At 51.5% G+C, this 27,840-nt stretch overlaps 1 protein-coding gene across 1 annotated transcript; it reads right to left on the reverse strand.

Moving 5' to 3' along the window:
- Positions 1-1,601: 1,601 nt before the first annotated feature.
- Wnt9a (Wnt family member 9A) lies at positions 1,602-27,790 on the reverse strand. The gene is made up of 4 exons (XM_034507630.3): positions 27,603-27,790; positions 7,417-7,673; positions 6,456-6,718; positions 1,602-4,255 (listed from the first exon to the last, which is right to left on the reverse strand). The coding sequence occupies exons 1-4, from the start codon at positions 27,695-27,697 to the stop codon at positions 3,773-3,775; spliced, it is 1,098 nt and encodes a 365-aa protein (XP_034363521.1). The 5' UTR covers positions 27,698-27,790; the 3' UTR covers positions 1,602-3,772.
- Positions 27,791-27,840: the final 50 nt, after the last annotated feature.

Raw genomic sequence — 27,840 nt, forward strand, 5'->3', positions numbered from 1 at the left:
TTCTCCAACCAAGAGTGGGAAGTACCTTTCAGGATCTAGGGTGTCTTGGTCCACTTGAAATAACTCAGTGGGAGAGATCTTTCTTCCTGCCTCAGGGGTCAATGGGAGCCCATCCACTGAGAAGTTCAGATGGGGGTAGATCTAGACCTTCACTGTGGTGGATGGTTGTGCAAGGGAAAGACTGCGCAGGGGCTAGGAGGTAAGCTATAGCCAGCACTGTGTCCCTACTATACCCACATACACACAAACAAACATGCATGTGGACACACATACGTGCAGACACAAAGAACCACACATACATCTGCACACATAGGGACAAACCTATGGATGCGGCCAAGAAGAGTCACAAGACATAGAGATGTGTGGACAAGACATAGGAGATGGCTCCCGTGTGTACCTATACAAACACATACAGACACATGTCCATGGACACAGCCCCTCTGAACATGTATGGACACTTCTGGGCATACAAACTTCGATATACACACATAGGCATACTCACATGCAGTTCATAAGCTCTGAAAGAACAGCTAGATGCCCAGGGGACCTAATGCATAAAGGATATGACTTATATAGCTGGCAGCCAAGATCCCATGAGAATGACCAGGACCCCCGGCAGGAGGGCACAGTCTGTATGCCCAAGTGGAAACATGTCAGGCTGACACAGTGGCTGATCCTGCTTGTCTAGCAACGTCGCAGACTCAGCCAGAGCTCACAGTACTTACCCAAAAGAATGGCCCCACGAAGCCTCTCAAAACCCCAGGAAGGAACCATGACCCCCAACCCCTGCCGTTTGTCAGTCACAGAGTCCTGAATTCTGAAGGGGGAACAGAGCTGCCTGGTGGGGTCAGTCTGTGATCAGAGGCTCAGTGAAAGTCCAGCATGAACATGGTCCTCATCTTCCTGGAGGCGGGGCTATGGATATGACGTGTTGAGCTATCCCATAGTCCTTGGTGGCCAACACCTGCCCTGAGGCTTATGGGTGCAAAGCCTGGGGCAGGACAGGAAGCAGAACATAGATCTGTGATAGAGGAGCCACTAGGAATTCAAGTAAGGCAGATCACAGTGGCTAGGGAGAGGGAGGAAAGGGCTGAGAGTTAGGTGGCACTTTAAGAGCACCCCAGACATAGGGCAGGAGGTCCCCTGCCATAGAACAGACAGAAAAAGGCTGAAGGAACCAAGCCAGAGGAGATACGGTAGCCAGAAGGGAAGGCTTTGACAAGAGGTCTCTTCTTAGGCCAAAGGATTGGAGAAGGCTTCTTTAGAATGCCTCAAGTCCCACCCAGCCTTGACAGTGCAGGCAGAGAGAAACAAGGGGTCTGGGAGAACCATGCAGACGAGGTTATCAGTCCTTCAGAGGTTAGCAAAAGTCTCTTCGCCCTAGGTCCTCAGAAAGGATCCTCCTTGTCCTTACATTATTCTCCCTAGGTATTTCCCTCCCCTCCTTCTTCTCTCCCTCCTCCTCCTCTCATGTTCTCCTCCTCCACCCTCTTCCCCATCTCCAGGTCCCCTTTCTGTCCCCCAACCAGGCCTCACCCACACCTTCATCCTCCCTGTCTTTCCAGGTTCCCCAGAGCCTCTGTGAAAGCAGCAGACTTAGGTTGTCTATAATTTAAAATACATTTATTTAGTGTTTCCATTTGTTTCTGGTTTTGTTACACAAAGCTGTTAAATAAATACATTCTCTGCAGTCACTCAGGTTCACACCTACTCGCCACACAGTTGAGGTAGAGAAATCACAGGCTGCACAGGACTCCACACAAAGACAGCTCCCTTGTGTGCCCATTGCCAGGCGGGCCGGCAGTGGGCCTCAGAGCCGGCATAACCTGGGTGGCCGGCGGGAGCAGGGCAGCTGCTCACTCTACTGCCCATAGAAGAGAAGATCAAAGAGGCTCTGGCCTGCGGGAGTTGCTTCATCCAAAAAGACATTCTAGTATATATTTATACAGAAACAAACCAGCCGGCAGACGTTTTCATTCTGCCTTGTTTTAAAAAATACTTTTTCTGAATATTGAGGACATAGAGCTAAATGTGGTATTCGATAAAAAATATTCTTCCTCTGGACTGGTAGGCTCCTTTCCCCAGACCTGACAGAGACGAAGCTCTAGTCTGTGGTGGCAGTGTGACTGGGTACAGACATCTGAGAAGTACGGGGCATGCTCCCACCCACCAGCCACTGTATACTGCCACCCACACGCATCCTGGGAACGTGGCAATCATTGGTGGGCTATAGGAACCACAGGAGAATAAACTTTGCTATTTACACATCCAATAGGGACCAGAGCCCCCCATCCACATAAATAGGTTTCCTTTAAGACACAGTCCCACCACCACCCCATGCTTGGGTCTTCTGGACCCCTAGTGCTCCAAGGAAGCCACCCCTTTCCTCAGTAGTGCCTGTCTCAATGTCTGCCACCTGCCCACACTCTAGCCTGCACAGCCATGGCTTCCCACAAACTTAAGGCTGGACTTTTTGGAAGCTGAAGAGTCACCATACTGCAGAGGGACACAGACCAACTGGATGCTGACCACGCCAGCTCGGAATACATACACTCCCACACTCACACAACGCACGACCACACACTCAACACCAGCTCAGTGTAGCCACCTTTCCCCTGCAGAGACATCAGCAAGACTGATGACAGCAAGTGTGTCTGTCCCTCCGAACCTCCCCTGGGGACACAGAGCAAGAATGGCTTCCTGAGATGGACAATTAAAAAGCTGACCCTGCCCTTGTCTCCATGCCCTTGGCTCTAGTTCCCCAGGCCCCCAAACTACATCCAGTAACATGACCTCTGTACCTGCAGGACACAGAGCAGGGACCACCGAGGGTCTCTGACCCCAGGTAAGGTAGAATCAGGGCATGGGCTTCCAGAAGCCTTGCGGGCCATGGCTAGGCTCTATTGCTTCATTTCTTTCCAAATGTGACCTTGATTTAGTGGTTTCAAACTAGAGCAAGCAAAGGAGGAGGGAATATGGAGGGAGGGAAGGCAAGGCCTCCCAGACTGGCTTGACTGGGCTTGGGGCAGGTCAGAGGAAAAAGCCACAGACTGGGAGGTAAGGGGACAGAGAAAATAATAATTACTATATTAGTTAAATAATAATAATTTAAAAATCACTGATACTCCAAGGAAGTGCTCAGGGTCAGAGGGCCGGAGTCTGCGCCCTGGAGATGGAGTGGCTGCCCTCTCCTAGTGGTTTGGCTCTCTGAAGACAGTGCTGGCATCAGGCTGCTGGGACAGAAGGGCAGCCATGTGATTATGAAGGTGCACTTGCCCTCCAAGCCTCAGAGGAAGCCAAGAGGCACGGAGGGCCAGTCAACACACTGGTCCCTGACAAGAGTTATATTGATGTGTCAGGGACAGAGGCAACTGAGAAAGCATTACTGCAACGCTCTCGGGTCAGTGGGGGAAGCTCAGGCCCAAGGCATAAGCAAAGGGGTTCAGGAGGCCAGACAGGGGCCAGCCCCGCCCTCTGGGCCAGGAGACAGCCCAACCGGCTGTCTGTATACCAGAGCCCAAGTGTGCTAAGGGCACCTCTCCTTCCTTGCAGACCTTTGTGTTGTTTGTAACACCTGTGCCCCACACAGCAGGATAGGCTGGACCTGCAGGACTCACTCCACGTAGGTTAAGACCCTTTGCACTATATGCAAAGCCTACACTCCCTGCAGAAAGGCTGGCAGGGCCGCGGAGTCAGCTGCTGCAGGTGTAGAATTCTTCTGGTGCTGTGTGCAAAGCCCACACCACTTGTGGTGGGGCTGCAGGGCCTCGGGTCAGCCCTTGCAGGTGTAGACCTCCTCTCTCTGTGTACACTGCCTGCACTCCACGTAGCAGCACCAGCGGACCTGGCATTGACAGGGCCTTGTCACCACACGGCTCTGTGTGTTGTGGCCGCGGCCACAACAAATACTCTCACAGTTCTTCTCACGGTGACACCTGCGGCCTGCCGTGCCAGGGGAAAAACGGCCAGCCAGGCAAAAGCTAGGAGAGTCGTCCAGGTGTACAAGCTCTGGTGTTCGGGGCAGTGGGTCTCCTCCTCCCGACCCAGAGGCCCGGCCCCGTGGAGGAGAGATGACACCCGCCTCACCAGTGGCTTCATTGGTAGTGCTGCCCACCTTGAGTGAGGTCTCATATTTGTGTTTTAGGTGCTTGCCCACCTCATGGAAGGGTGCTAGCTGCCGCCAGCAGGTCCGCACCGTGCAGGAGCCAGACACACCATGGCATTTGCAAGTGGTCTCCACTCCAGCCTTTATCACCTGCAAGGGGAGGAGGGATGGGAACATGAGGAACATGCCAGGAAGACCCAGAAGCATAGAAGAGACTGGAACCTCAGCCCTGATGGCCCACTCTTCAACCCTCTCAAAGACTTAGACCAGAGCCTGGCCAGCAGGGGGCAGCACTGTCCAGCACACAAAAGTCTAGGATCATAGGCTGATAGGTTGGCTCCTTCCCCTCCAAGTCAAGACTGCCAGGGGACAGAGGTCCTAAGGCCAGCACGTTGACTTCCAGGATACACCTCTGCAAGCACAGCCTGGTCCATGAACCCTCTGAGACACTCCCTGCCTAACCTTATAACCATCCCTGTCCCCCTGTCAACTATTACAGCCTTGCCAGCCTCCTACTTCTGATCTCAGCGCACTGTTCATGGAATGGATGAAGACAAGGAGTCCCCCAGGGCTGTCTAGGCTGACCACACCCCTCCTGAGTGCAGAGGTCCAGTAGACCTGACTCAAGCCCTACCCACGTAAGTGTCCTACCCTGTGAGGGGTATAGGTGCAGATGCAGAGAGGTAAAAAAAGTATGCTTTGATGAGAGAAACTTCTTAAGAAACTGCTGCACCTTTCAGGGCTTCCAGGGCTAACTCCCCAGGAAAGGAGGCTGCACCCTCATCCCACAGTCACAGGTAGGAGCAGACATGGCTGAGCACCAAAATTCCAGGCCTGATAAAACTGCCAGGGAACCCTGGCTAGGCCTTTCCCTTCTCAGGGTTTAGGGCTCTGCCTGGGGAATCTCCTGCCTGGCCTCTCATACCCAGGGTCTTTCCGAATATTGATTCAAATCTTAGAGAGTGTGGGACAGAAGAATGTTGGGGGTGAGGGGGGGGGCTCTTCCCAGGTGGGCCCTAAGCCACTGCTGAGTTCTCAAGCTGGCCCCCAGGAGCGTCCATTGGAGAGGGATTAAGAAGTATAGCTACCTCCTCACTCCTGCCAGGCAACCGGAGAGTCCCACTTAACCACGCTTTCCTGAGAAAGCAGGACAGATTTAATTAAAGCACGGCTGCCTGGGAGCGGCAAGCTGATGGAGCACGTTCACACATTCTGACTTTTCATTAATAGCTCAAAAGGGTAAGGTGGTGGGAGGGTCCAGCAGGAAAGAAAAGCCCAGCCTGGCCTTGGAGATTGAATCTGCCCTCCTGGGCTTCCCTCCCCACTTAGCCTAGGCCTGGGAAGGCACTGGTTGGAAAGGAGGCAGACCAATCCTTTAATAAGTGGGGGATTCAGAACTCCGATTACTCAATAACAAGGCGCTCAGGGCAGGACTGGCTCTAATTACCTTGCTGTCCTCCCCAGACTGGAGATGCAGAGCCAGGCGAGGGGAGGAGGAAAGAGACCCTAGCTCCTGAGGGAGGTATGGCCCCTGCTTTTCCAAGCCCAGGCTAGAGTTTGGAATTTGGGTCATTCAAAGATGAGGTGGGTACACGGGGTTCTATCTTGTTCCCTTTCAGCAACAGGTAACCAGAAGCAGCAGAGCTGCAAGTGGCATCTAAGACATTCAAGAGACCAAGCACCTCCAGAGCATGGGGCACCTCTTGCCTGCAGCCCACAGCTCCCCCAAAGGCCTACTGGAGAGCTAAGAAATCCCTTTTTTCCACTTGTTTTTAAAGTTGGGTCTCTGTCTTCCAGAACAGAGCCTTGGCTATAGAACACACTGAGCTTGGGTAAATGGGTCAACACTCTCAGCTCTTCTTGGAACCTCCCATGAATGACACTGTGGCTGCTCTCTATTCTGTGGTGATTCTGTCAGTCACTTTGGCAGATGTGATACAAACCACCAACCTCTGGAGCAGACTGTCCACAGAGACTATCCCCAGGTCCTTGACTTGCCAGAAGCAGACACAGAGAGCAAAGAAAGCTCTTCCCAGGACTACCACAAGGTACCTCCTTGACTAGTGACCTCATCTGTCCCCTATCTAAGCAGGGTTCCAGGACCTTAGCCAGCACTGTGTGGCTAGGACAGGCAGCTCCTGCCTCTTCTCAGCCCTTTTTCTTCTTGGGTCCCCACAACACATCCTGTTCTCCACTCAATCCCCCTTACTCCAGCCTTTCTCACCCTGCTTTGCACAGGTCTCAGACACAGCAATCCCCTTATCTGCCCTGTGTCCCCCCCCCCCCCGCTTCCCCCCCACTTCCCCCAACTCCCCCCCTGCTCACCCCCACTCCCCCCACCCCAGCTTGCCTTTACACCCACGAGGTTGTTGTGGAAGTCCACTCGGGCTCGCAGATCCTTGCTAGACCGCCGGCCCAGGAACTCCTTGACAAACTTGCTGCTGTACTTGAGGTTGTCCCCACAGCCACCCCACTGCCAGGCCTCTCGGTTTTCCAGGTCAGGTGCCTCATCACAGGTGCAGCGCTCCATGCGGCCCGCGCTGCAAGCCTTGGCCAGTGCATGTGTCAGGCCAGCAGAAGAGATGGCATAGAGGAAAGCAGTCTCCTTGAAGCCTGGGGATAGCAGTAGAGTTGGTGGGGCCCAGTAGACAGGCAGGCACAGTAACTGCACAGCACAATGTCACCTGTGTGCTGGCTAGGTAGGGTTTGGGGTACTGTGCCTCTGAGGGCCTCCGACAGACATCTGGAGAGAGGTACGGGGATTGCAGTAGTGTGTAGCAGGCTGCGAGTGGGTAAGGCTTCAGAGCTTACTGTGGTGCCTCTAGTGTCGTCAGAGATCTCATCCAGGTCCCCAATGTCTTGGCCTGCCCCTGGGGTCCTTGGCAAATCTAGCCTTAGACTTCTGGTTCTCTACTAACCTATCATCAGCCAGCCAGCCATCTATTATGTATGTATGTATGTATGTATGTATCTATCTATCTATCTATCTATCTATCTATCTATCTATCATCTATATCATCTGTGTATTTCCCATTATCTATCCATGTCTACCTATCATCTATTTATTATTAACCATTTATCATATACCTATGCACATAGATTGGCAAGTACTCTACCACTGAGTTACACCACTATTCTCTCAGGTCCCCAGTCTTTAAAGCTATGAAGAGATTCTCACAAACCCCTGTATCCAGTGGAAGGGTTTGCCCTGGCCTGAGGCTCTCAGTCAAAGCCGATAGTGTGCTGCCACTCGTGCACACCTGACAGGGTGAGCCTGTGGGTTATGGCTGAGGGAAGCAAGCAGAGCTTACCTCGCTTGAGCAGGCTGGCTCGGTAGCGGCCCTCCAGGGTACAGTTCCAGCGCTCGAAGCGGAACTGGTACTGGCACTCCAGTGCACTCATGCTGACGGCCTCCACCAGTGTCTCAGCCACACCAGGATCCCTGCGGCACATACGGCGCTGCTTGCGCTCCAGCTTCAGCCTGTCGCAGGCCTTGTAGTGTGCTTGGGCTGCAGCCTCAGTCTCCAGGGTCAGAGGGAGTATAGTCAGGGGTTCACTGCCTGTTAGCCTGAGGACAGAGAGGAGTGAGTGAGCCCCTGTCATAGGATGGGAAGAACCACCTGGGCTAGGTGGCTGAGAGTCTCCCTGGGAACAGAGGAGAGGTACAGAAGTGGTAAGACAGGAGCGTCCAGCCCTAGGGAACCCAGAAAGAACCAGGCAGCGCACAGACCTTCCCTGGCCCTGCTCATACCTGTTAGCACTGCCCTGTTCCCTACAGAATGTCTGGGGACTCACATGTAACCCAAGGTCCTCAGAGCTGTCCAGACATGACCTCTAACATGTATGACATTATCCAGACCATTCTAGTTGATAACAACATGGATAGAGTAAGACCAGTCCCTAGTCACATCCTCAAGAGTATCAGTGTAGGACTACAGTGGGGAAAAACAGGCCATGGCCAGGACCCCAGGCTATGTCCACACTCTCCTCTTCCCCAGCTTGGGGACCCAACACTGTGCTAACACTGGCCATGAGTGTCCTGGGCTCCCTTCTCCTCCCTGACCCCCTGAAGCCTGGCTGGGATAGTCTCTCAGCCTCAGGACCTCGGGCACACTGGTCCCTGGCGAAGCAGCCTCCAAACCTTCACCTTTAGCAACACCTCTGAGAATGATGTGCACTGCCAGCTTTTGAGAACGTTTTTCAACACAGTGCCATTTAGGTGCTAGGATAGCATCTACCCTACTGGATAGAGTCTACTCTAGGAGTTCAGAGAATACTGACAGGGTGGAGCCTCAGGCGTAGAGAAGGGAGGGGTGTGGCCTTAGAGAGAGGGAATTGTCAGCTAAAAGCTCTAAAGGTCAGAGAGAGCCCTGGGTTCGGAGGAAGCTGGGAGACAAGAAGGGCCCAGTCACAGAAGCTGTGAATCATCAAAGCTGGAAGTTGAGCTTAAAACTCTGGGGGTCCTCCAAAGGAGCTGGGCAGAGCATCCCTCAGAGAACTTTATAATAAAACGCCGGCTTTGTCCACCAACTCTGCTTACATACATAGCTCCAAGCTTCAGCCTCTCAGACACCAGAGGCCTCAGGTTAGCTCCCACCAAAGCAGGGTCAGGGGAAGGCTGGGGAGCCAGACCCAACGATGCCCAGCACTATGAGAACCAAGGCAACTCACAGACTGGAAAGCTCTGTCTTCCGACAGGGATGGCATTAGTATTCTCAAAACAGAACAGAAAGGTCTCAGCTGTCCGTCTTTTTATCACTAGGATACTCCATTCAAGACAACCCACGGTCAAGGCCTTGGGGACCAGGGACTAGGTGTAAACATGCAACTGGGGTTTTGGATAGATAGAGGGGAACAATAGACAAGCTGCAAAAAGAAGGAGGAAGAGAAATAGGAGGAGAAGAAACAAGAGGAGGGAGAGGAGGAAGAGGAGGAGAAAGAGGGGGAAGAAGAGGAGAAAGATGGGGAAGAAGAGGAGAAAGAGGAGAAGAGGAAGAAGGAAGGAAGGAAGATGAAGGGGCATACGACAACACTAGGAGGAAGTGTTTCCTTCCAAGTGACTGAGTACAGGCGTTAGGCATGAATGAATCCGAATATCTAAAAGGACTAAAAACCTTTGGGGGTGTTACAGAGGACACAGATAAAAGGGCAACAGACAACCTGGGAAGCTGTTTGCAACTTATTTTTCAGAACAAAACCAACTTTATGAGTGTGTGTGTGTGTGTGTGTGTGTGTGTGTGTGTGTGTAAACAACTGTGGAGATATTTATCTTCTTATAAATGGATGCCTGGCGGTGGTGGCATACGCCTTTAATCCCAGCACTTGGGAGGCAGAGGCAGGCGGATTTCTGAGTTTGAGGCCAGCCTGGTTTACAGAGTGAGTTCCAGGACGGCCAAGGCTATACAGAGAAACCCTGTCTCGAAAAACCAAAAAAAAAAAAAAAAAAAAAAAAAAAAAAAAAAAAAAAAGGGATAACCACAAGAAGTAGACAGAAGTAACGCTCATAGCAGACAGGAGTAAAAAGTGCCTATCTATGCTGTGCTTTGAGTGTGAAATGTCCCTCCGGGGCCCATGCTTTAAACATTTGGTCTCCAGCTAGTGGCATTATTTTGGGGGCCTTCAGAAGCTTCAGGAAGTGTGGCATGGCTGGTAGACGTAGGCTATATGGGTGGCCTTAGATAGCTATGCTCAGCCCTTGGTTCTTGTCACATTCTTGGCTCCCAGGCCCAGAGTGATGTAAACAGCCTCTGCCGCACCACTCCGCTATGCCTCCCCCACCATCATGGACAGAAACGCTCTGAAGCAGTGAGCCTGAGCACAGCCTCCCTTCAGCTGTTTCTGTCGGGTATTTTGGTCGCTGGGATGCAAAAGTCACTAACACAATAAATGACGGTACTATATGTCCCCAAAAGTTAGAAAGATTTTGAACACTGAAGAGCTTAGGGGTTTTAGAAAACAATGCATTAGTTTACTCTAACTTCAAAACCAGACAACACAATGCACATATGAAAACATCATGGATTGCCCCTTAGTATATGCTCATTTTTTTATGTATCAATTAAAACATAAAGAAAATAGCTGGGTAGTGGCTCCCAGTACTGGAAAGGCAGAGGCAGGTGGCTATTTGTAAGTTCAAGGCCAGCTTGATCTACAGAGCAAGTTCCAGGACAGCCAGGACTATACAGAGAAACTCTGTTTCAAACAAAACAAAATAAACAAAACAAAAACAAATATCCCAGCTGCCCATCTTAACAGGAAAAAAAAAAATCACGTGTAGTGGCACAGGTCTGTCATCTCTGCCACTTAGGAGAGCAAGGAAGAAGAGTTATGAGTTCAGTGCCATCCTGGGCCAAAGAGCAAGACTCAGTCAGAAAAAAAGGAGAGAGAGGGGAAGAGGAGAGAAGAGAGGAGGTGAGGAGGAGAGTTTGAGGTGCAGGAGGTTTGTGCTGGCTAGTTTTAGGTCAGCTTGGCACAAGCTACGATCACAGGAGAGGAGGGAACCCCAACTGAGAAAATGCCTCCAGAAGAGCAGCTACATGTAAGTCTGTAGGACATTTTCTTAGTGATTGACATGGGAGGGCCCAGCTCACTGTGGATAAGGCCACTCCTGGCTGGTGGACCTGGGTTCTCTAAGAAAGCAGGCTGAGCAAGACATGAGCGGCAAGCCAGGAAGCAGCGCTCCTCCACTGCCTCTGCACCAGCTCCCGCCTCAGACTCGCTTCCCTGTTTGAGTTCCTGTCCTGAACAGAGATGGGGAAGCATGGGCCTAATAAGCCCTCTCCTCTCCAAGTTACTCTGGACACAGTGTTCCACTGCAGCAACAGTAGCCATTGGGCAAGGTCCCCATGTACAAGCGTTTGACTGTATGATGGCATGAAAGTGATAGGAATCCAGGAGAGGCGTTCCTGTGGACTTGCTTTCCTGTCCTTTCCTGTGTTGGCATTGTGCAGCATAAAGTTCCTTGCAGCTGGTCCCAGGATCTTCAGAGATGCTCAGAAGTGACATAGGCAGTAAGTTTATGATAAAACGGGCTTGGTGTTGATTCTGCCCAAGTACAGGCCAGGTTCCACGTTCTGAGTGTGTGCAGTGGGCTGGTCTGAGCTGGGATGTTAGGAGGATGGGTATATTCCGTGCATTTTGGCTTATGATATGTCACAGATTTCTCAGGTCATAAGCATAAATCAAGGGGCAACTGTGCCACACGGTCCTCACAGGTGATGGCAGGATGCAGTGCTGGCGAGTATGTGAGAAAGAAATAGGAAACGGCTGGATGTGCCTGATCCACTGTGCCCTGTGCCAACAGAGAGACCACACAACGCCCCACAGATGGCATGCCCAGCAGCCTGAAGACAGGCTTGAAGACAGAGGGAAACACTCAGGATAGGCCACCTGGGGAGGGGAAATGCATTCTTTTCCACACAGCTGTGCATGCATCCCTGGGTGGAGATGGCTTCTCCACAAACACAAAGCAAGTGCCTGCCTATATGACTCTCCACCCAGAGGTTGTGGCCCTGCGGCCCAGACAGCATCCTCTGTATCCTGTCCTGGCATGGCACAGGCCTTGTCCACCAGACCAGCTGCCTGCCACACACAGAGCACCTGCTGCCAGGCTCAATGCAGCTGCCGCCCATCCCTGGTGGTGTCTGGCCGGACATGGCAGACAGAGCCAGCTGCACAGCTCAACACAGCTACCCAGCTGGGCACACACATCTTTCCAGGCCTCAAGAGAAACCTGGCCAGGGGCCTCATACAACTCTACATGATCTTCTGGGCAACCAAAGTCCATAACTCAATCACATATCATGTCTATTTCTCTATAATTCTATTTCTATCTATCTACACACAGGTCCCTCATCATACACAGACAGACAGGCAGGCAGGCACGCAGACACACAAACATACATCCCAATATTACAGTGGCTTAACAGGTTAGAGATTCAGATCAGTTGACAGAGTGTCTGCTTGTCATGCAAAACCTTATTTCTATAAACCAAGCATGATGGCACATACCTGTAATTCCTGCACTTGGGAAGTAGAGGCAGGATAAGAACTCAAGCCCACCCTTGACTACATATTAAGACCGAGACCAGTCTAAGCAACATGAGACACTGTCTTAAAAGAGACAATTCAGTGGCTTAGAGCACTCATTGTTCTAGAGGACTGGGATTCAATTCCCAGAATGCATATGGTGGCTCAAAATCATCCATGATTCCAGGGGATCTGACACTCTCTTCTGACCTCCATGGGCACCAGACACATGGTTTGTATACATACATATGTGCAGGCAAAACATTCATGCATAAATAAAATAAATCTAAAAGCAGCAGCAGCAGCAAACTAAAAGTAGGTTACAGTCACCTAAATCTTAGTCCTAAAACCACTAAAACATGGGGGTCGGGAGGGGGGCGTGAATCACTGGTCTTGGTAGTTTTGTTTGTTGTTGATTTAACATGACCCTAAAAGCACACTGAATGGAAGTCAGAAAATAAGGTTAGTAAGATGTGTCCACAGAGTGAGGAAGAAATCAGCAGGGAAGAGACACTGCAGAGGAAGAGGAAACGCTCTGAGCAGGGACTGGCATACAATTCAGCAACCAGAAATAACTGTCTGAAAACTAGGCATCGAGCAGGCTCAGTGATTAAAGCACTCTGCTCTCCCAGAGGACCTAGGTTCAATTCCCAGCACTCATATGACGCTCACGGTAGTCTGTAACTCATCTCAAGAAAGGTAATGCTCTCTTCTGGCCTCTGTGAGCACCGCATGCACACGGTGCATAAACATACTTGCAGGCAAAACAGGAGTACACATAAATAAAAATCAACCAAACAAACAAAACTAACCAAGGAACCTAGAGAGATAACTCTAAAACAGACATACACACAAGGGAAATAATCCTTGCCCCTCATCATCAGGGAAATGCCAATCCAAACCTCAACAGAATATCACCTTACCACAGCATGTGGAGCTGTGATTGCCACTGGAAGTGATAGAAATTAGTACAGCCAATGTGAAAGGAAGTAGGGATGTACCTAAAACAAAAACAAAATCAGAACTATCATGAGCCACTGTCTTAATTACTTTCCTAACCTTATGACAAGACACCATGATCAAGGACATTTATAGAAGAGTTTATTGGGGGCTCACAGCTCCAGAGAGTGACTCCAATGATCATCATGGCATAGCAGCAGGCAGGCATGGTGTTGGAGCAGTCGCTGAGAGCTTACGTCTGAGACACAACCATGAAGTGAGGCAGAGAGCTAACTGGAAAAGGCATGAGGTTTTGAAATCCCAAAGCCCGCCCCCAGTGACACACCTCCTCCAAGGCCACGCCTCCTAACCCTTCCCAAACAGTTCCACCAACTGGGGACTGAGTATTCAGACATATAAACCTAAGGAGCCATTCTCATTCAAACCACCATTCCAGCTACCCTGTTCTTGGGCATGACTGAAAGAAATGAAGTCACTATGTCAGAGACCCCTCTTCGGCACTGTCACAAGAACAGAGAAATGGAAGCATCCTTGGTGTTCATCAACTTACATGTAGATGATAGCAAAGTGCACCCACATCATGGAGGAGATCATGTCGTTTATGGTAATTCATGAGGAACTGAAGACTACTATGCTAGGTCAAGTGAGTTGGACACAGAAAAACAAGGACACCCATAAGAGCAAGGTGAGAAAGCTCAACTCAGAAGTAGTAGACAGAGGTTACCAGGTGTGCTGGGAGGTGACTGATAAAATGATACAAAATCTCAACCAAACCAGAGGAGGCAGCTCAAGAGGCCTAGCTACTGCATGGTGACTGTAACAACCCTGGGAGCAGGCTGCTGCACCGCCAGTGAGGCCAGCTTAGAGCAGAGAGCTTGACGGTGCCCACCCTCATGGAGCAGGTGGAATGCAGGCTCTGGAATACACTGAGGTCACCTTTGATTCACCCAGAGATGCATAGCTGGTTCTATTTTTAATTTCCTGAGGAATGGCCTATTTTATGCTCTCACTAATTGCCAGAATGCCTTTTCCACCCCAGTGATATTTCCCCACTTCGCTTCCATAGAGCAGTGAGAACTCTCAGCACAGTGTTATGGCCTCAACTGACTATTCCATATTCGACCTCTCCAGTCCACATCACTTCTCAGTATATATGAGGCTGAGCTGGGCCTCTCTGTCACTCTTGCCCATCTTGACATCACACCATCCACGGTAAGACCCAGACACTGAACAGGGGCAACATCTTTCTCTGGGCTTCCTTCAGGCTTATGAGTGGAAGCCACACATAATCAAATGTTGCTTGCATCTCTGGGAGAGTGAGCACCCCTCTTTATCTGTAAAGAGAGGCTTAGAAACACCCAGCTTTGACAAGACCTCTATTCTGATTTTGACCAGAGCTTAGAGAACATATTTTAGTCAGGATACCTCTGCAAAAAGTATGGCTAGACTCTGTCTGGGACTTTCACCTGTGTGCCTTTCTCTTCCATGTTCTCCCTGTTGAGTCTTGCTTCTCAGAGAACCATCTGTGAATCTTCCCTGAAGAGCTAAAATCACAGAATAATTTAAGATTGTCAGGAACCAACCCTTTAGAACAGCTGTACTCTGCCATCTCTTCTCTTGTCACTTCCAACTCTCTTATTGGGAGATAAATCACCTACCATAAAAATCCAGTATTTAAAGACAGTTGATGTGTTATTTACAGATATATCAATCATCAGCATCACATTTAGGACTTCCCCTATAGCTGGATAGAGTGGTGTACACCTTTAATTCCAGCATTCAGGAGATGGAGGCAGGCAGATCTCTGAGTTAAGGCCAGCCTAGTCTATAGATCTAGTTCCAGGACAGACAGGACTACACAGAGAAACCCTGTCTCAAAAAACAAACAAACAAACAAGCAAACAAAACAACTAAACTAAACAAAATAAAATACCAACCAAACCAAACAACAACAATAAAAGACAAAACCAAACCAAAACCCCTCCACCTTATTGCTGACAACTTACATAACAAACCAATTTACTTCCTGGCTAGATGGATATATCTATCAACTCAGGGGACTATTTTATATACAAATATATGTGTGTGCAGGTTCATGTACAAAAGTTGCCCATGGATGGAGGTCAGTGGTCAACACTATATATCTTCCATAACTGCTTTCCACCTTATTTTTTTTTAAATCCATATTCATTAGTGACTGGAGAGATGGCTCAGTTGTTAAAAGCAGTAACTGTTTTTATACACAACCCAAGACCTGTTTGGTTCTTGTGGTTATATCCTCAGTATGGAAGTGCTGGGCCAGGGAACTGATTCTCAGCACCATCACGGCGGCTCACAACTGTCTGTAACTCCAGTTTCATGGGATCTGACATCCTCTTCTGGCCTCCAGGGGCACTTTATGTATGTAGTACACATATATACATGTAGATGAAACACTAATACACATAAAAATAAGTAAAAATTTTAAATGTGTGTGGGGGGGGGGTATTTGTGTGCCATGTTGCATATCTGTAACTTGCAGGAAAAAAATTTTTTTCTCCACTATATGGGTCTTGGGGACAAACTCAGGTCACCAGTTTGGCAGCAAGCACCCTTCCTTACCTGATGAGCCATCTTGCCAGCCCTCCCTCCACCTTATTTTTTCAGACAGACCCTCTCACTGAATCAAGAGCTTGCCAATGAGGGTAGGCTGCCTGGCTAGGAAGACTTAGAGATCTTCTGGTCTCTGCTTCTCCAACCCTAGGGTTACAGGCATACCTAACACCTATATTTTGACATGGGTCCTAGCGGATCCAGGCCCCTGTGCTTGCCTAGCAAGCCCTTCGCCAATGGAGCCATTTAACTCTGAGTATTTCATTTGAATGGAGCCAGGCGACAGCTGCCCTTTGTGCCTGCTTCATTTCACTAAGTCACACTCTTGGCTCTTCCACGCTAAAGAATATTGAGTTGTTTTCTTTAGTTGGAAACATTCCCTTGTGTGGAAGGACATCCTGCTTGTTTATTCCTTGATGGATGGGCATGTGGATTGTTTCTGCTCTTCAGAGATCATGTGGACCTGTTTTGGTTCTTGTGGGTGTGTCCTTGGGATAGAATTTCTGGGCCAGGGATCTTCCAGGAACTGTTAGGATGTTCTCCAAGGGAGCCGCCCTACCTTACATCCTCAGGCGGGGTTTCTGAGTTTTTCTGGCCTTTCATCAAAGTGAGCTGCCACCTCTGCAGCACACTGACCTTAGGGAAATGACACAGCCTTTGTCAACTGTCTTTCCATGACTGTCTTTGTATTTGGCTTTAAAAACTTCCATTCCTGCCGATGGAACGCTGCTCAGTGCTTCCGAGCCTCGCTCCACCTCACAACTAAGCAACTGTCATCGCTCCAGTCACTGCTAACCTGAAGCTCCAGCCTGGCCCCAGAAAGCCACACAGAGCCCAAGTCACTGATACAAAGCCGAATCACAGCCTCACAAGATCATAGAGCACGTGAGGCATAGCCTCAAGGAGCCTCATGTAACAAGTCATAGCACTGAAATCCAACACACTGCCCAAGCCATGGCCTCAAATCGTCATACACAGACTGAAGCATAACACCACAGACCAACACGGAGCTGGAATCATGGCCCCAGGAAGTTGTACAGAGTCATAGCTTTAGCCCCACCATACAGACTGTGAGTAAGAAGCATAGATCAAAACAGATCCCAAGTCATAGTCCATCCTCTAGAGCCCACTACTACTTCAAAAAACTATACAGAGCCTCAGTCAGTCTCGGGTCTGATACAGAATCTGATTTCCAACCTCATCACCAGGCTGAGATTGAGATAAAACTCAGTCCTGTCTCCTGAGGTCCCCCACTGTCTCCTGAGGCCACCTGCTGTCTCCTGAGGTCCCCCTGTCTCCTGAGGCCACCCACTCTCTCCTGAGATCCCCCACTGTCTCCTGAGGTCCCCTGCTGTCTCCTGAGGTCCCCCACTGTCTCCTGAGGTCCCCCATTGTCTCCTGAGGCAACCTGCTGTCTCCTGAGGTCCCCTGCTGTCTCCTGAGGTCCCCCACTGTCTCCTGAGACCCCCCATTGTCTCCTGATATCCCCCACCATCTCTCACGCTCTCAGCCTCCTCATCCTCATGTTCTGGTGGCTGGTGGCTTCTCAATCCATCTGTCACTGGCCCTTTTTCCTCCTGGCTGTTTGGTGTTTCCAAACTGCTGGGTCAGGAGCCTTCATCACACCGCACTGGACCGCTCTCTCTTTGCTCAGCTTGACCATGAAGTCCTGACCCTATAAGGTCAAGGATCTTGGCATGCTGTTCTTGTTCATCCACACCTGTCCATTTTAAACCTTTTCTTTGTTTTATTTTAGGGATCTCCCCCCATTTCCCCTCTGCTCGTTTACAGTTTAGTAACTAATACCTGCCTGACTTTCAGCTCTCCTTGACAGGTTTTCACTCACCCAAGCCCAGTGCTAGTGTAGGTCACCTGTTCACACTCTTGCCACCAATGATATGCTAGTAAGTACTTTAGGCCCTGCTCAGGGCCAAGGAAACATCATGTTACATCCGGCACTGTCTCACCTGTCACTTCTCAGAGGCCATTCTCTCTGTACTTCTAGGGATGGGTGGGTCTGCTGCCAAAGTGAGTGTCAGCCCCTTGGCTCTCAGGAACATCGTGTCATCTGGGTCCTGTTCTCTCTGGCTTCTCTCACAACTGTCTTCTGTATTCACAGATGTACCATGAATACATTCCTATGAAAATCACTCTTATTCTCTGCCTGAGTTTTACCCATCCACTGTTTCCCGAACCTTCTACAATAGTTTTATTTTGGAAAGTACTTGCCCTTTCCTTTGGAGCTTCAGCCCTGTCCAGCTCTCTCCCCGGCTCTGGACCTTCCCAGTAGGGAGGCAGTTCCCTTGTCCCACATCTGTCTGCCTCTCCACCAGCTCTCCATAATTTCTTCTGACCGGCTCCCAGTGTGCTAATTCTCTTCAGCTGTTTTGAATCTACTTCTCCATCCATCTGTCACTGGCCCTTTTTCCCCCTGGTTGTTTGGTGTTTCCAAACTGCTGGGTCAGTTTTTTTGTGGGTTCTCTCTGTACAGAGATTCCTAGCCTATCTGCTTTCATCGGAATCCCCCCCGCCCCCCCCCCCGGCCACTTTAAGTGCAGTGAGCGAGTGCTGTAGTGCTCTAGAGCCTGGTGTGTCTGTGGCTGCTGAGCCTGGTGTGTCTGTGGCTGCTTTTTTTCCATGCATGCCTGGTTACCCTTGACTGTGTGCTGGTTGCTGTCTTTGACATGAACAAGTTAAAATAAGGTATAAAAGATGGAGGTGGGTTAATGGTGACCTCACAAGTTGGACATCTGCCCAGAACCTCAAAGAGTCATCTGGAGTCTTTGCAGGTATCATGAAGGTTGGCGTCCTTAAGTCCAGGCTCCTAAAGCCAGCAGAGGGTATCCTTGTAAGAAAAGATGTGAGGAGAGACTGGAGACATGGTTCAGTGGGTCAAAGGCTTACTTATAAGCATGAGGATCTAAGTTCAGATCTCCAGCATCCACAGAGAATCCTGGCATGGTGGTGTACATCTGCAATCCCAGTGCTGAGGGGGTGAGGCAGAAATAGGTGGATCCCTGAGTTTTAATGGACAGCCAATCTAGCTGAACTAACTGGTGAGCTTCAGGTTCAGCAAGAGATTCAAACCGTAATGTAAAGAACAATAGAGGAAGACATCTGGTGTTGACATCTGGCCTCTATATGCACATTCACATGTATATGTACACCATTGTATGCACGTGCACACAGACACTCCATACAAAAGGAAACAGCGAGGTCTCGGGAGTTGAAGGAGACAGGGAGGACCTGCACAGGAGCCTTCAGCAAGACTCAATACCTTGAATTCAGACTTTGAGTCTCCAGAATTGACAAAGAACAAATTATTGCTGCTTATATACACCACACTGGTGTGTAGTCCCTTGTACAGACCAGGATCCAATAGCCCCAGAAATTGTTCCCGCATGTGGGGTAGTCAGGCTGTTGTGGCCATAATAGTCTGAAACCCAGTATAAGTCCATGCAAGGCTAGACCCTGGACTGTGATGGAAACTCAGGCCACATCTAGTGTCCTGCAAGCTCTTGGGTCCTGATGATTGTGGAGAAGTCTCAGTTGAGTGTCCCCTGCTGTAGCAGGCACTGGCCTCTGCTGTCCTTTCTCCTGTGAGAGGCTCCAAGCCTCCTTGCTATCTCTATGGGTCTATCTGTATGGGCTTTGCCTTGCTGGCCTTTGACAGTCTCTAAATTCACCATCCACATGCACATGTATGTGCACACACAGCCATGTAACCAGGCAACAGAAACATGCACACAGGTGCATACACACAAATACCAAGACACATGCAAGACAAATGCACTCACACAGACACTTGTCTGTACATGTACATACACACAAATCCGATTTTAACTGTTTTCAACAAGAGGACACAGGTCCCTGTTACTGGAACTGGGGTGTTTATACTGACAGATGTTCTCATTCTGATGGATTGGTGGGTGTTTTTACCCCAGACCTAAGCAGGACTCTAGAGGACAGTGCTAAGATGATATAGCTAAGAGTATATAGTCTAGAAGAAACCAGTTAAGACCAGGATCCAACAACAGCCCCCAACCCATCCCAGAAGCAGTCCCAACTTAAAACTGCTCCCTTGGCAAGAAGCCCAACATGGTCTCCAGGGAACACCCACATGTCACCAGTAACCGAAGCATCCCAAGCTGGCTCTCACACCTTCTCCATCATTCAAGTTGCAGCCACTCTGGAAGATAGATGTAAGACCAGCTGGAAAGAAGGAAGAAGTTTGTAGCATGGTGGACCACACGTGAGAGAACTGCCATTCCAACCTGCAAAGCCCCACAGAACAGAAGAGGACTCATGGGAGGACCACAAGACTGATCCTCTGAGCTGTCAGTGCTGACTCCCTTAGGACACTGAGAAGTGTCTACCAAGAACTACACACTGACCTGCAGGAAGCTAGCAGATACCCTTCTAGCATATTAGAGAAATCAGTGCTGGTGATTGCTCCTGAGTCCTGGATTGGCCTGGAGTTGTGACTGCTTAGGGCCCCAAGTGGCTCCTTGGAGCACCACCCAGGTAACCAAGAGCTGGGGACAGCTTAAGATGGAAGTGTGCCCCAATCTTCCAGCCCAAGCTACTTACACACAGCGGCAGGCAGATAAGGCAGCCCTTATAACAGCAAGCCCCCAGAGTTGATCTTACAGTTCTCCACCCCACCAACAAGCTAGGCCACCCCCTGGGCCACCCTGCCAGGGAACCAGCTCTCCCCTGGGCCAGGGTGGAGGGGGCCAAGGGTGCAGTTCCAGAAGCCACAGCGCCCAGCCGAGGAAACCTCAGCTCTGCCAGACAGCATTTAATTTCTGTGTGAAACAAAATCAAAACAAATTCCAGGACTGAGAGACGGAACTGAGATTAACCCTCCGTCCTCCTGCAGCTCAGCTTCCAACCCCAGTACGGCCATGTCCCTGGGGGTGGCAACATGCCCAGGATAAAGCCAGGGATGTTTTCCACAGAGACACTGGTCAAAGGCTGCAAATGGGCAGCCATCCAGTTTTCCTCCCTCACTGCCCACTGCCTTGGAGGAGCCAGGCTCCTGGGGACTGCTGGATAGACAAGTACCATCGAGCTACCACCCCAGGATCCAAGGTGCTGTCCAGCAGACCCCATCCATCACAGGCAAGCTTGCTGTGGTACCACAGCACTGCACTGGACCTCTGGGAAGAAGATGGGAACAGAGCTTCCCAGAACAGCCACGCCAGTGTCCAGCACCAACCTTCATGTAAAGTTACCCATAGACCCCTGACACTGGAAGCAGGCGGAGATGTGGGACCCTCTGCAGCCATCAGCATGACCCCACACAGTAGTCCTCCCTAGAGGACTATACCTCTAGCTGCTCAGCTGTGTGTTGGGGCTGTGAAAGACTTATTTCCCATCTCCATACCCCCATCTGCCAGGATGCAGATGGTCTCAATGTCCTCAGGCTCTAGAAGCTTCCAGCAAGCATCTTGTCCCGGGCCAGACCTCCAGCCCACTTCCCCTGGCTGCTCCGACCTCAGGTATTGCGATGAAAAACAAATGAAGCTTGTGGCTTGCCTTTTCCATCGCCTCGTCCGGCTGCCTGGCCCAAGGTGCTTAGGATGCCAGCTGGGCAGCTGGGTTTCCTCCTGTGGGTAGGGGCGTAGGGCCAGCAGGGACCTTGCCAGAGGGGCCAGGCCTGTGGGTCACGGGGGCAGGGCAGTCTGGAACCACCCAGATCGGCGTGTATAGTCAGTCTGTCCCCAGACACCTGCCATCGGGGCAGTTAGCCATAGGTGTACTTTCGGATTTACTCTGCCGGGCTCTCACTGCGTGGCTGCCCTTAAGTGTTCATCCGCATGCACAGGCCCCTTCCTCAGAATGATCTCAGGCATGCCAGAAGGTAGGATGGTATGCCAGCTGGGGAGCCACAAGCTTGGAGCCGGCAGCCACACTTCTTCTGAGCCACATCTAGTAGGTGAAGTCAGGACTCCATGGGCTGTGAGACCAATGAGCGATACAGACCCCCAGGGGAACAGAGGGTCCTCCACTGGCTGAGGCCTCATAGGAGACCCTTCTGTATGCCACAGTGTTATTAGGGAAAGACTGACACATCTGGGCTGTTAATGGAGCTTCCCAGAGGAGGCAGCAAGCCAAGCAAATGCTGATTTCACCCCAACTTCCCCTAAAACAGTCTACTTATGTGTTTCAGGGGGGCTGGCTTCATCCACAGGCATCCAGGGTTCATGCCAGAGGCTTCCCTGACTACAGAGACAACTGTGCCTTGTCCAGAGTCTGCTGCAGCCAGCCGGGCACCAGCAGGGCACCCGCCACACGGTACAATACACAAAGGCAGCGGGTGCCCAGCAGGCTGGACTCAGAGGGCAAGTGCAGGAAGCCTGTCAACAGGTGTCGTCTTTCCAGCAAGGAGCCAGGCGGGCCTGGCTGCCCCCCTCCAACTAACCCTTATCAGCTCATCACCCTCCAGGGTTCAGGGCCTCCCTGGGAGGAATCTATCCTTGTGCATTCTTTCTTAGGGTAAAAATTACCAGCACACCTTACCCATGATGGTCAAACCTGGGAGTTGGCAGGGAGGCAAAGACACAGGCAGAAGGTGCCTGGTGCCTTAAGGCCACCTAGATGGTGCCTGGCACCTACCAGGTCCTACAGGCACCAGAGCCACAAAGTCAGGAGGCTGAGCGTATGGCGAGGACAGGAGCAAGATTAGGCCAGCTGTCTTCCCGTCCAGACGGCTGTCGGCTCTGGGCAGGACATCTGCTCACACAGCTGAGGGGGGCCAGGTGGCCCAGGCTGGCCTCACCTTAAATCCCACCACACTCCTGCCGAGCACTGCCTCCCATTCCCTTTAGGCAGTGTGAGGAACACTGTGCACCCTAGTCTGTGTGGGATCCGAAGCAAAGCCCCTCCCCCCAACTCTAGGAACTTGCAGATGGGGACTCAAGGGCAGCAGAGCTAAGGGTCTACAGGATTGCCAGCTTAGAATGAGGGTGATCTGGGGTACAACCTACCTGGGAAGCCAGGCCACTCCAGCTTCAGTTGGCTGCTTCAGGTAAGTTGTCCAGGGAGCTGCAAAGGAATGCTAACTCCACCTCAGTAGGCCTCAGGGAGCTCTCCTCCCCTCACCCACCTCTTGGTTTCTCCTAGTCCTCTGCCCAAAAGTCTCACCCTTGGCAGAGGCCACCAAGGTCTGTAACTACTTCTGCTCTGCAAAGCCCCATTACCCGGGTGCCACACTCGGCTGACCAGTGAGCATCCCTGGGGTACTGTGAGCTTAATACTTCTGTGGATATACTTGTCCCCAATTACAGCCATGACTCCTTACCCAGACTTGAACTTCCAGTCAAGACTGCCCAGCTTCTGCCTACTCAGCTCATGGCTGGGCTCAGACCCCTGACTATTTTGTAACCTCTCCTCCACCCCAACTCATACTGTGAAGGTTCTGTACAGCCTGGAGAATCTATGCTCTCAGACCCAGCTTTCTGTCTGGAACCCTTCCTAGGCTTCTCTGACTCCTCTAGAAGCTATCTGGATGCCCCTTGTAGGACAAACCTGCTTGTCCAAAAACAGCTGTCAAAAATGGCCACAGGTATTCCCATCCAGGCTCCAGAGTAAGAATGAAGGATGGGACAGCCTCTTGACCTTTTGATTTGAGGGGATCTTCCTCTTCTCATTTTTTGAATACCCAGACTTAAATCCCACATAGAGTTCTTATAAATAAAGGATACTCCCTCCACTCTTACACAGAGGCTGGGCAGGCACAAGAAAGGCACCTAAGGGTTGCTATCCCCTCTGTGTGTAGGGATGAGAGACTCCATTTGTGCTCCAGTCAAGAAATAAAACTTCTCTGTCCAGGAGAGGTCCAGAATATGTAAAGAATCCTCACAGTACCAACACCACCACTACAACCACCACCACCCAACTTTAAATAGGGCAAAAGAACTGAACAGATGGTTCTCCAAAGGAGGCACGCAAATGGTCGAGGAGCCTGCAAACACCATGGTCTTTAATCCCCTTCATTTCAGCGCCCCAGAGACAGAGGCAGGCAGATCTCTCTGAGTTGAAAGCCAACTTGGTTTACATAGTGAATTCTAGGACAGCCAGGGTTACATAATGAAGAGACCCTGTCTCACAAAACAAAACAAACAAAAACCCCAACCAACCAAGAAGAGTGCAAGAACAATCAATGAGCCATCGAACACACAAGGAGACATGTTTCACGCCCACTAGGATGGCTAGAAGTAAAAACAACAATGACAAAAACCAGAGCGTGCTCGGTGATGACATGGAGAAACTGGACCCCTGTACATTTATGGGAGGGATATAAAATATTGTAACTACTTGGGAAAACCTTTTGGCAGTTCCTCAAGAAGTGTAAAGTAGAATTGCCTGGGGAACCTAGCAATTCCACTTCTAGATAGGACCCCCTTCCCCCAGTGAATACCCCCCCAAACCAAAACATAGATACATGGAAGGAAGAAAAAAAACCAAAAAGAGCACTGACATTCCCAGCAACATTACTAGAAATAACCAAATGGTGGAAACAACCCAAACAGCCGACAACTGACAAACAGGGTTTGGTTTTTTGTTTTGGTTTTTTTTTTTTTTTTTTTTTTTTTCTTTAAAAGAAAGACTGTTGTGTAATCAATTCGATCATAAAAAGGAGTGAAACGATACAACATGGATGAGCCTCCAAAAACATGACACGGAATGAAAGAAGCCAGACACAAAAGGCCACGGAGCGTATGGTCCCACTTCTACGAAGAGTCCAGAATAGGAAAATCCATGGAGACAGGAAGATTAGTGGTTGCCAGGGGCTGGAGGGAGGGGAGCGGGGAGTGACTGCTGAGTGGGTATGAGGTTTCTGGGGTGAGGAAAATGTTCTGAAATTAGACAGTGGTGATGGCTGACAGTTTTGTGAATATACCCCCAAACCGCGGAGCTGGGGGAGTTTCTCCGGATGGGAGTTATATTCAATGACAAAAAAAAGAGAGGGCTTTGGTAGGCTCTGATACCACTCAGGTCCAAACAGTCCATATTAGTCCCAAGTGTCTAGGGTGCCTTTCAGATGGGGACATACAGGCATTCCCTTTGAGAAATAGGATGCATATGGCTTAAACCAAGGAATAAAAGCCAGTCTTAAGGTTTACAATGCACCTTCCTAGTCTAAAAAACAAAACAAGACAAACCAAGGTGAAAGGCCCTCAAACTCCCAGAGGCCCTTGCTGGAGAGCTAGCTCACTGCTGCAGTTCTTGACCCCCTACCTCTACTTAGTCTGGGGCCTCTGCAACCTGGCAGGGAAACAGAGTCAGATCTGTTCCAGAGGCCTGCTGCTCACACCAATCCTCTCACTGTCAATTCCCACCTCTCCGTCAATTCCCACGGAGGGGCAGGGGGCGAGGGAAGCCTCCAGAGGGTCTGTGTCTGTGTCCTCAACCCACATGTGACCTCCAGCTGGCCCCAGGAACACAGGCATGTAGCAGGCAGCAGCTCTGGGAGAAACTAATGGAATTGCCACCTGCTGATCTGCTGAGGACTGGGATGAAAAGCTGAGCCAAGAGAAGAAGAGAGGGGAGCCCCTTCCCCATGGCTGGTGGCCAGCCTAGAGGGGTCCAGCAGCAGGGTGGCCAGAGGCCTCTAGAAGGGAAGGGCAGCCAGAGCTGTAGGGTTGGGTTGCAGCTCTGGGAGGGGGTGGGGAGGGCTCCTGTAGCCACGTGACCCTCCCCGGGGCCAGCCTCTCCTCTCTGGGTTCCTGGGCTGTAACTGGAGCCGTGTTCCTGCCTGGGAGCCTCCGTGCCAGGCAGAGCTTTGGAGAGGGGGAAGGGAGAGGAGAGCCCCAGATTCCAGCTCCTTCTCCCTACTCCCTCTCCAGTTGGGCTGGGAAGGGACACTTGAGCACACCACATTCTCACAGGCGCACCCTCAGGCTCCCCCTCCAGCTCCAGTCCTGCCAGGCCTTTCTGGGTTTCCAGACTCATCTCCTCCCTTGGCTGGGGAAGGGGTGGGACCGCTGGACACAGAATAGCCTAGGATACATCTTGTACCCCCAACATACATACATACTCCTCAGAAATCAACTCAAGAGACCCAAATCAATGAGCCTGTCTTCCCAGGCCTCCCCTGCCTCTTGGTTCAACAGGTACCCACTCTGCCCATCTTTGGGGGTCCTTCTGCCAAACCCAGACAGTGGGTTTAACGGGCAGCTGCAGGAGAGGAACGCTCAAAGGCATGGTCAGCTTTCCCTGATGGGTCTTCTGAAACAGAGAGCTAAATGGAGGTTCACCCAAGCCATAGCAATACTGACTGATGTCTTCAATATCTGCTTGGGAGCCAGCTGACCTGTACTTAAACCCTGCCACGGAACCAGAGTTCCAACACCCCTACAGGAGCCAAGCTACAGAACTTTCTCAAGATGCAAAGTATAGAGACAGCTAAGTGAGGATGAGAGAGAGGGATGGATGGGAGGCAGTGCAGCCAAGACTCTAGCCCCATCACCTGTAGGTTCTGAATCCTAGGGCCACAAGGCCAGCAGCAGAGATCCCAAAAGGAGCAAAGTGGCCGCTCATGCAAGCCCAGGGCGTGTCAGATGCCTGGCTGGGCCAGAAGAGAGGAAGGCACAGCTGGCTGATGGGCTGCTGTGACTCACCGCGGACCTGTGGCCAGACGGCCATCCTCAGCCCTCCCTCTTGCCCGCGGGTGAGGCTTAGGGCTGCACAGATGGCGTGCAGGGGCGTGCCAGGCCAAGGCCCAGGGGTTGGACCAGGGGAGCCAGGGTGGGGGAGACCCTGAGAACCGAGACATGGAACTGACCCTGGAAGACAACCCAGAAGAAATGGACAGACAGAGGAGAAAGGAGGAGAAAGAAAAACACAAAGGGAAATTTTCCCATGAAAATATTTTATTTTCTTTGAGAACAGGATACACCTGCAGGGCTCCTCGGCCCAGCCGCCTCTCCCTGCCCTGGCGGGTGCCAGATTCCTAGACCAACGGGGCCCTCTGCCGGCCACACCGCTGAGAGCGGGCACTGCAGCCAGGGGCGAGGGAACAGGTGACCGGCGAAGGGCGGCGGCCCAAGGCGCAGTCCAGAGCTCCCAGGACCAGGCTGCGACCCGAGGAGCTAACCAGGGCTTCCAGAGGGAGAAAGAGAGGGTGATAAGTAGAGAGGGCAGAGAAAGCTGGGGAGCTGCCATGCATGGTGCCACCCAGGACCTTGGAGAACTCAAAGTGCAATGGGTATCCCTCTAAAGATCGCTGGGTTCAGGCATCCCAGACCTGGGAAAGCGAGTAGAGAGGGAGGGACGAAAGGAACTAAAGGCGAAGAGACGCGCCCAACAACGCGGCAAAACTGCTAACGCATAGACAGGCGAGTGCGGGCAGCGACCCCGCGGGACGGCGGCGGCGTTTACCCTCCCACCCCCCGGGTCAGATCTCCCAGACGTGTTCCCGAGGGCTGAGGTCGGGGCCAGGCTCAGGCGAGCGCCAGAAGAAAGCGCAAGAAAAATAAATTTCTCCAGCTTGGAGGGTTTTTTTTTCTCCCCTTTGGGGCTCAGTGCAAGGAACATCTGGATTTTGTACGTGTTTTTTTGTTGTTGTTAAATTAACTTTTCCAGGAGAGAAGGGGGGTAGTGGGCAGGGGCCGGGGAGGCTCCAGCCTTTTGGCAGGAATACCGCGGCCTAAGGCGGCGGCGGCGACTCCGGAGTCACCGTGGATTGCAGCCCCGCGAAAGCCCGTCGGGGACACCGGCCCCTGTACCTCTAGGGCGCACGGCGGGCAACGACCTGCGGACCGAGAGGCGCGCTCGCTGCCAACTAACAACTCCAAGCCACCCGTGTACCCCGCCGAGCACCTGGCGAGTGCTGCCCCGGGCTCGATGCCCCCGTCCGGCCCCGCCGCCCTCGCCCGCCCTCGCGCGGCCGCCCGCCGCGGGCACCTACCCGAAGTAGGCGGCCGAAGGGCGCAGCGCGGCGAGCAGCAGCGTCAGCCCGAAGGCCGCGGCCAGCCAGCGCGCCAGAAGGGACCCATCCAGCATCTTGCCGCGCCGCGGCGGCTGACCATCGCGCTCCGGGATCCGCGCAGGGCGCGCCGCGACCGCCGCCCTCTTATAGCGTCCGCAGCCGCGGCCGCGGGGCGGGGCGCCGGCCAGCTGGGCCCGGCCCGCCCGCGCCCCGGAGG

This window comes from Arvicanthis niloticus, chromosome 6 (genome assembly GCF_011762505.2).
Source record: "Arvicanthis niloticus isolate mArvNil1 chromosome 6, mArvNil1.pat.X, whole genome shotgun sequence".
NCBI classification, from domain to species: domain Eukaryota; kingdom Metazoa; phylum Chordata; class Mammalia; order Rodentia; family Muridae; genus Arvicanthis; species Arvicanthis niloticus.